The sequence below is a fragment of the Triticum dicoccoides genome, chromosome 2B (genome assembly GCF_002162155.2).
Source record: "Triticum dicoccoides isolate Atlit2015 ecotype Zavitan chromosome 2B, WEW_v2.0, whole genome shotgun sequence".
In the NCBI taxonomy this organism is placed as follows: domain Eukaryota; kingdom Viridiplantae; phylum Streptophyta; class Magnoliopsida; order Poales; family Poaceae; genus Triticum; species Triticum dicoccoides.
In genome coordinates this window covers 566,516,816-566,526,405 of record NC_041383.1, presented here as the reverse complement: position 1 = coordinate 566,526,405, position 9,590 = coordinate 566,516,816, and the positions used below count along the sequence as shown (strand labels likewise).

Sequence of the window (9,590 nt, the reverse complement as noted above, 5' to 3'; positions counted from 1 at the left end):
TGAAGTTTCCTAGAAAAGGATGAATTAGTGGCATTTCTATGACCCTTGAAGAAAAAGGAATTGAAAAGTAAGAAAACAATAATGGCAAAATGTGCACATGATTTACACAGAAATTGCGCTTTTATATAATATGTAAAAATAAGCATATAATACTATGATTTTCTTTGAAAAGGAGGATTCCTAAGAATGAATGAATTAGTGGGATTGGTATTACCATCAAATAAAAAATAAAATGGAATAAAACTAAATCAACATCAAAATTATGAAGTTTTCTGAGAAATAATAAATTAATGGTTTTGATATTACCCTTGTAGAAGAAAGAAAATGGAATAGAAAATAAAAAAATAGAATAATGAAGTTTTCTAAGGAAGAATGAATTAGTGGCATTGGTATTACCTTTTAAGAAGAAAAAATATATAAAAACAAATAATGATATTTTCACACAATATAAACAAAAAATTGCGCTTTTTATAAATTTGTAAGAATAAGCATATGGTAGTGGAATTTTTACGAAAAAGAATTTCCAAAGAAGAAATTAATTAGTGGCATTTCTTTTAACCTTAAATAAGAAATAAAATAAATAATAACTAAAATAAATGAAAATAATGATTTTTTATAGAAAAATGAATTACTGATATTGGTAGTAACCTTTAAGAAGAACTATTATAAAATAAAAACTAAAAGAAAATCAGAATAATGAGGTTTTCTAAGGAAGAATGAATTGGTGGCATTGGTATTACCTTTTAAGAAAATAGAAATTTAAAATAATAAAACAAACAATGACAACTTACAACTTTTGCACACACTATACAATTTTGTTTCTCAAATATGCAAGAATAAGCATATAAAAATGGAATTTTTGAAGAAGAATTCTAAGAGGAAATGAATTAGTGCCATTGATACTACCCTTAAACAAGAAATATAATAAATTAATAATCAATTTTTGTAAGGAACAATGAATTGGTGCCATTGGTATAATCTTGACAAGAAGGATAATTAAGGAAAACTAAAAAAACTTGCACACAAATTAGCACTATAGTAGCAGTTATTGCAGTATGCAAAAACAATCATATAATAGTGTAATTTTCGCACATGTTGCAAAGTATTTATGTGTATACATTTACACACACCCAACATCCCAAAATACCTACAAAAATACATGAAATAGAAACCAACTAATAAAGGAAAACAGGAGAAACGCACAAAAATTGAGAGAGAGGGGAGGGTTGGGCGGTATAGATAACAGGCTTCAACCCATGAGTAAATCGACTGATCCAAACGGGTGGTTAGTCAAAAAGAAACAGCCCAAAATCACGAAATCACTAGTTAGGCTGGTTGTAATGGGAGTATCATATACTAGTATCATGCATATGATAGTAGTGTATGATACTCCATCCGTAATGCAAAGTATCATATGTTGATATCATAGAGTACTACATTTATTATCATGCATGACACAAAGTAGCACATCATTTAATATGATACGGTATCATGATATGATATTCAAGCATCTCTTTCTTCATTTAATTCTATGACATCTCGTCAAAATTGCTTAGTTGTCATGCATGATACTACCTATGATACTACCATTACGGACAGCCTTAAGGAGTACTCGCTGTAAAGATCACCCCCCACCTCCCCGGGTTGCGACAAGTGACGCTTTGCATGTGTGCCACTTGTTGCAACCTGTGAGTTTTCCCTTTTTCGTAGACTCATTTATTCAAAACGTTTTATCTCTTGATCGTGCGTCCAAATCTTGAACCGTTTTCACCGTTGGATTCCTCGCGTCGAGATTTTCAAAACTAGATCCCATGTTGATAGGTTTTGAAGATTTTTTTTCATGAAAAAAACCCGAAGAAAGAAACGAACCGGGAACACAGATTTTTTCCCTTTCCGAAAGAGGCACGCGTCGTGCCACTCGCAAAATCACAACCGTGCCTCTCGTGGAAGCAAAACCGTGCCTCTTGCTGGTTTCCGAGGAGGAACGGCCATGGCTCTTGCGAAAGCACAACCATGCCTCTAGCGGGAGCAAACCCGTGCCTCTCATGAAAGAAAAAAACCCACATAAAACGCGGTTTTTTCGTTTCCGAGAGGCACGGCCGTGCCTCTCGTGAAAGCACAACCGTGCCTCTCACGGAAGCAAAACCGTGCCTCTTGCGGAAGGAAAAAAACAGAAAACACGTTTCTTTTCCGTTTTCGACAGGCACGGTCGTGACTCTCGCGAAAGCACAACCGTGCATCTCTCCGAATCAGAACCGTGCCTTTCGGGGAAGAAAAAAACAACAGAAAATGCGTTTTTTTCCGTTTTCGAGAGGCACGGCCGTGACTCTCGCGAAGCAAAATCGTGCCTCGCGCGGAAGCAAAACCTTGACTCTCGTAAAAGGGAAAATAAAAGAAAATGCGTTTTTTCATGAAAAAACATATTTTTTCGAAATATTGTTTTTTGTCCAAAAGTTTAGCAAGACCGGTGGAAAACCCAAACGTCGAAACCCCCCGAAAAAACCCGTTTAAAAGGCCGAAAACGCGTGCGGAAAAATAAAAAAATTTCAAAGAGAACGTCCAGACCGCGACATGTGGCAGACGGCTGGGAGCGTGCCAAAGAATGCTGATCGTTATGAGGATTTCGAAGGAGCGCTCGTTAATTAGTTGCTCTCCCAAAACCAACATCAAGCTAGGAATAGACGCAAAAAAATAGACATAGGCATAGCCAATTTTCAGGCGACTTGCATATATACTTAGCTAAATTGATTCTATCCACCTAGCATCTTAAAAACCTGTAGGGCGAGAATCATGCTGACTATGAACGATGCCACGTCAGCACGAAATGCAAGCCTGACATACCCACATTAGGGGACACATGGGCAAGACGTGTCAGCGTGGCTCATTTCTTAAATTACTTGGATTATTACATGAGCACTTCAGAAGTTGGAGCGATCAAAGCAGAGTGATCTCTAGTTGATTTTCTTTTATTGTTTTTGACTAGATCGCGACTTGATTTTTACTACTCCTACACTACACAGGTCGTCCAGTTGAGAACGCACCCTGCCCTGCCGTCTGCTGCAGTAGTGCAGTTGTACATCGTGCAACAGCAGCAGACAACGGGTCGTCCCCTACCCAAAGGCATTGAATTCTCTCTCTGGCCCTCGCGTCGTACTTGCAAGAATGCAGCGCATCATGCGTCTTCAATGCGGTGCCCTTCCTCTGCCCGTCAGCTCGATCACTTATTATCGGTGCCCTTTTTCCCCCACTCTCGTTGTTCGCAGCAGCAGGTGAAAATCCGAGGCATTTATGACCCTCCGGCATCCCCTTCCGCCTATAAATCCGCCCCCGCATTGATTGCCCACGTCCCGTCTTGCTGCTCTCCTTGTCTGTGTCGCCAATCGCCCAGGCTCCACTCTCGCTGCCTACTACTCCTCCTACCCCGGTGGTGGATACGTCGGTCGATCTAGTCGACGGCGGGCGCGTCCATTTCGTCGTCGGTTGTGGTGCGCCGGCGCCATGGGGAGGACGCCCTGCTGCGAGAGCAGGCAGGGGCTCAAGAAAGGGCCGTGGACGCCGGAGGAGGACAAGCTCCTCGTCGACTACGTCCAGGCCAACGCCCCCGGCAACTGGCGCATGCTCCCCAAGCTCGCCGGTACGTGTCTTGCCGGCCAACAGCCATTCCATGCATGCGCTCTTCCTACTTCGTAGTTCCTTTCTACGGCCCTTTCTTCAGCCATGCCGCACGGATAATTTGTTTGGTTGGGCGATTTGGTTGAGGTGATGAGGGCGCATGCGTGCAGGGTTGAACCGGTGCGGCAAGAGCTGCCGGCTGCGGTGGACGAACTACCTCCGGCCGGACATCAAGCGCGGGCCCTTCACCCCCGAGGAGCACAAGTCCATCCTCCAGCTCCACGCCATTGTCGGCAACAAGTGAGTGCTCCTCCTCCTACTGTTAACACATTTCGTGCTACTACAGTATAAGTACGTGCGTATCTTTGCACGTATTATATTGAATGAGGATGCTCATTGAATGATCAACGAACGATGCCATTTATTAAGTCACTGCGTCTCGCTGACCATGTGCATCCAAAGCCGACGCTCTGACGCTGTTCTATCGTGGTGGTCGATCTTCTCAACCAGGTGGTCCATGATCGCGGCGCAGCTGCCGGGCCGGACGGACAACGAGATCAAGAACTACTGGAACACCAACCTCAAGAAGCAGCTCCGCCAGGCGGCGCTCGTCGGCGAGCAGCACCCCGCCCTGGCCAGCCCAGGCGCCTCTGTCGGCGCCGGCTGCCTCGCCGCGCGCCACACGGCCCAGTGGGAGACCGCCCGCCTCGAGGCCGAGGCGCGCCTCTCCATGCTCTCCACCTCCGCCGCGACCACCAGCGTGACTGCCTCCTCGTCCTCCTCCACCGCCGCGGCCGGGGGCGAGCACGGGGCCGACGCGCCGTCCGACGTCTTCCTGCGCCTCTGGAACTCCGAGGTCGGGGACACATTCCGCCGCAAGTCGGCGGGCTCGGCACCGCGCGAAGGGTCGGCGCCACGTGAAGGGGCGCAGCCAGCAGCGGCACCGTTGCCCCCGCCCGGGGACGACTCGTCGGCAGCGTCCAACGTGACGACGGCCGTGACGGCGGAGGAGTACCAGGTGTTCCTGGACATGGCGGCCGAGGAGCTGGGCCTGTTCCACGGCGGGTTCTCGCTGTACCCGCCGGCGGACGGCCTGTTCGCCGAGTTCCAGTGAGGCTAAGCTAGAGGTTTGTAGCTCGCCTAGCTAGCAAAGCTAGGGGTTTCGTAGCTAGCTAACGTAACGTACGAAGCGCACTATGCATGCGTCCGCGTACGTACATACGTGTGTGTGTGGTGCACATGACAGGCGCAGGCGTGTGCATGTCGTGTGTTGCCGTGGCGTGTGTACGTATATGTACCGTGCAGTGTAGCAAATGTGCGCGTCAGTGTGTACGACTGTACGTGGGTGATGGCAGGGTTCTCTAGGGCAAGTGTTTTTTATTCGACTGCTCTAACTAGCCAGGAGTCTAGGACAGGACACGGCAGGACGTCTGCCGATGCTTGCCGTGGACTTCTCGAGCCCTCTTTGGTTTATTGTGTTTGTGTACGTTTGCTTACTTTTCAAGTGGTGTTAAATCTTCAAGGGTACAACTGCGACAACACAGCACGCCCAGCTTCGACAACATTTCTGAACACCCGCCACGATCCAAGTACACACCCTACCATACCGTGGGTGTACATAATCCATACACGGACCCTGAAAAAAGTTGCACCGTCCGATCTTCATCCAACAGTTGAAAATAGCTCTGGCGCTGTTCATCTTCAGTCTCCACCTTCTTCATCACGTAGCCGTTGGCCTCCACCCCCACAGCCGGCGGCTATCGCCACCCCGCCGTCCCACCACGGCCGTACTAGTCATCCTCTTGGCCATCCCTCTAAGCCCCGCACCAGCGATGAACAACTCCGGCGATTCCCTGCATCCCACCCTCCAGCGATCCCGTGCACCCTCCCCGTAAAATACATAATGGGTCCGTTGCTTCCTCACAAGATAGATCATTGGGCTGCTGCTTCCTCCTAAGAGGATTCTTCTTCTCCGATGAGGTCTGACACGCCCCCAAAAAAATGGTTGGCGCATGAAAAAAATTCAGCCACATGAGGAATAGCAAAATCAATAAATCTACAGATCAGTCATATGTGATGCCCGTGTCTCTACTTAGAGCATCTTCAACCCAAACCCCACTCTCCCAGTACACCCGGCGGATAGTGTTCGGAACAAAATACGCCACTCAACCAAGTCCTATAACGTCAGAGTCATCAAATGTTCATCCTTGTCCGGCCTCCTCCATTTGACAAATTAAGATGAACAACAATTTAACCATTCATTTAAATAGTTACCAACAAAAGCACGTGATGTTCATCGAGTTTTATACATCCAACGATCTAAAAAACCCAGTTTAGTTGTCAGTTCCAAAGACCTCAAGTTTCAGCCTCCTTTTCATCATCCTTTTGCGTAAAAGTATTTCTGCGTGCTAACATGGAACTCTTTCATCGCATTGAGATTCAAGTTCGCCGCCTTCACGAATAGCATCTTTCATGCCTCGGCTTCGGCCTTGATAGCAATCTTTGTCTTCTCGAGTTTGAACATGTTATTTTGCATGTCCATGAACATGTCGAACCTCTCCGCCTTTGTGTCCTCCTTTGCTTCCTTCTTTTTTACCATGATGATCTTGAACTTCTCCATCATCTTGGCCGTCATCCCTTCTCGCTTCTCTTTCCCCACCTCCCACTTTCTCCCATGGTTCATAGGCACATGGGTGTCCGGAGCATGCCCTTCTTTTGTTGGATCACCACCTTTATCTTCATTGACCATGGCAGTCTTTAGGGAGTTGGAAATGGTGTCAAGCCACTTGCTTTGCACATTCAACTTCATCCAACAATGCCAAAATACGAAGTGCTTCTTCTCTGTCGTCTTGTGCTACAATGTGCACGCTCGTGTGGACTATCAAAGGAAGAAAAGGACATGGTCAACAAGTTACAACATTGACTAAATCAATCAAATGACCAACACATAGAGAAACAAGCCAAATATTACGAGCTCGAGGAATGACGCGCCACTTGGACAGTGGGTTTGCACTTGTTTGTATGAGGCGCAAAGCTTGTTAATGGCCTCTTGAATGATGTACCATCGATGGGTTAGTGAGTTCAGATAGTGATTATGGATCATGCCCTTGTCTTCCTTTGCTAGCTCGTGGTTCCCCTCTTCTTCTTTGGGCCAGCACCCTTGGCCATGTTGGGGAACGCGGTAATTTTAAAAATTATCCTACAATCAAGCAAGATCTATCTATGTGATGTATAGCAACGAGAGGGGAGAGTGTGTCCACGTACCCTCGTAGATCGAAAGCGGAAGCGTTTCAATAACACGGTTGATGTAGTCGAACTTCTTCGCGATCCAACCGATCAAGTACCGAACGTACAACACCTCCGTGTTCAGCACATGTTCAGCTCGATGACGTCCCTCATACTCTTGATCCAGTTGAGGCCGGGGGAGAGTTTCGTCAGCACGAGGCGTGGCGACGGTGATGGTGAAGTTACCGGCGCAGGGCTTCGCCTAAGCACTACGACGATATGACCGAGGTGTGTAACTGTGGAGGGGAGCACCGCACACGGCTAAGACAAATCTTGGAGTGCCTTTGGGATGCCCCCTGCCCACGTATATAAAGGAGGGAGGAAGAGGAGGCCGACCAAGAGGGGGCGCGCCAAAAGGTCCTACTTGGACTCTCGGTCCAAGTAGGATTCGCCCCCCCCTTTCCTATTCCAACTAGGAGAAGGAAGGGAAGGAGGAAGAGGGGCAAAGGAAGGAGGTGTGCGCCGCCCCCTCCTAGTCCAATTCGGACCAACCAATGGGGGGGGCGGCCACCCCTTGAGGCCCTTCTCTCCTTTCCCATATGGCCCATTAAGGCCCACTATTTCCCCCGGCGAATTCTCGTAACTCTCCGGTACTCCGAAAAATACACGAATCACTCGGAACCTTTCCGATGTCCGAATATAGCCTTCCAATATATTGATCGTTATGTCTCGACCATTTTGAGACTCCTCGTCACGTCCGGGATCTCATCCGGGACTCCGAACAAGCTTCGGTCATCAAATCACATAAACTCATAATACAAATCATCATTGAACGTTAAGTGTGCGGACCCTACGGGTTCGAGAACTATGTAGACATGACCGAAACATATTGGCTCCCACATATTCTACGAAGATCTTTATAGGTCAAACCGCATAACAACATACGTTGTTCCCTTTGTCATCGGTATGTTACTTGCCCGAGATTCGATCGTCGGTATCATCATACTTAGTTCAATCTCGTTACCAGCAAGTCTCTTTACTCGTTCCGTAGTGCTTCATCCTGCAACTAACTCATTAGTTACATTGCTTGCAAGGCTTATAGTGATGAGCATTACCGAGAGGGCCCAAAGATACCTCTCCGATACACGAAGTGACAAATCCTAATCTCAATCTATGCCAACCCAACAAAACACCTTCGGAGACACCTGTAGAGCATCTTTATAATCACCCAGTTACGTTGTGATGTTTGATAGCACACAAGGTGTTCCTCTGGTATTCGGGAGTTGCGTAATCTCATAGTCAGAGAAACATGTATAAGTCATGAAGAAAGTAGTAGCAATGAAACTGTAACGATCATAATGCTAAGCTAACGGATGGGTCTTGTCCATCACATCATTCTCCTAATGATGTGATCCCATTTATCAAATGACAACACATGTCTATGGTCAGGAAACATAACCATCTTTGATTAGCGAGCTAGTTAAGTAGAGGCATACTAGGGACACTCTGTTTTGTCTATGTATTCACATATGTACTGAGTTTCCGGTTAATACAATTCTAGCATGAATAATAAACATTTATCATGATATAAGGAAACAAATAATAACTTTATTATTGCCTCTAGGGCATATTTCCTTCAGTCTCCCACTTGCACTAGAGTCAATAATCTAGTTCACATTGCCATGTGATTTGATGTCTACTACACAACCTTCTTCTTGTAGACGTTGTTGGGCCTGCAAGTGCATAGATTTGTAGGACAGTAGCAAATTTTCCTCAAGTGGATGACCTAAAGTTTATCAATCCGTAGGAGGCGTAGGATGAAGATGGTCTCTCTCAAATAACCCTGCAACCAAATAACAAAGAGTCTCTTGTGTCCCCAACACACCCAATACAATGGTAAATTGTATAGGTGCACTAGTTCGGTGAAGAGATGATGATACAAGTGCAATATGGATGGTAGAAAAAGGTATTTGTAATCTGAAATTATAAAAACAGCAAGGTAACAAGTGTTAAAAGTGAGCGTAAACGGTATTGCAATGCTAGTAAACAAGGCCTAGGGTTCATACTTTCACTAGTGCAAGTTCTCTCAACAATAATAACGTAGATAGATCATATAACAAGCCCTCAACATGAACCAAAGAGTCACTCCAAAACCACTAATAGTGGAGAACGAACAAAGAGATTATGGTAGGGTACGAAACCACCTCAAAGTTATTCTTTCAGATCAATCTATTCAAGAGTTCGTACTAGAATAACACCTTAAGACACAAATCAACCAAAACCCTAATGTCACCTAGATACTCCATTGTCACCTCAAGTATCCGTGGGCATGATTATACGATATGCATCACACAATCTCAGATTCATCTATTCAACCAACACAAAGTACTTCAAAGAGTGCCCCAAAGTTTCTACCGGAGAGTCAAGAACGTGTGTCAACCCCTATGCATAGGTTCATGGGCGGAACCCGCAAGTTGATCACCAAAACATACATCAAGAGGCACATGATATCCCATTGTCACCATAGATAAGCACAGCAAGACATACATCAAGTGTTCTCTTAAAAGATCAATCCGATAAGATAACTTCAAAGGGGAAACTCAATTCATCACAAGAGAGTAGAGGGGGAGAAACATCATAAGATCCAACTACAATAGCAAAGCTCGGGACACATCAAGATCGTGCCATAGAGGAAACACGAGAGAGAACACGAGAGAGAGAGAGAGAGAGAGAGAGAGAGAGAGAGAGAGAGA

General features: G+C 45.8%; 1 protein-coding gene across 1 annotated transcript; it reads left to right on the top strand.

Annotated features, from left to right (window-relative positions):
* The first annotated feature begins 3,356 nt into the window (after positions 1 to 3,356).
* On the top strand, positions 3,357 to 5,127 carry LOC119368028 (transcription factor MYB17-like). The gene is made up of 3 exons (XM_037633390.1): positions 3,357 to 3,634; positions 3,783 to 3,912; positions 4,123 to 5,127. Exons 1-3 carry the CDS (start codon positions 3,499 to 3,501, stop codon positions 4,724 to 4,726), a joined length of 870 nt encoding a protein of 289 aa, XP_037489287.1. The 5' UTR covers positions 3,357 to 3,498; the 3' UTR covers positions 4,727 to 5,127.
* Positions 5,128 to 9,590: the final 4,463 nt, after the last annotated feature.

Bases quoted from the DNA above. Each gene is read 5' to 3' on its own strand.
- LOC119368028 (XM_037633390.1), top strand. From the start codon at position 3,499: ATGGGGAGGACGCCCTGCTGCGAGAGCAGGCAGGGGCTCAAGAAAGGG. The intron at 3,635-3,782 runs GTACGTGTCTTG...GCATGCGTGCAG, and splicing joins CATGCTCCCCAAGCTCGCCG to GGTTGAACCGGTGCGGCAAG. The intron at 3,913-4,122 runs GTGAGTGCTCCT...CTTCTCAACCAG, and splicing joins CACGCCATTGTCGGCAACAA to GTGGTCCATGATCGCGGCGC.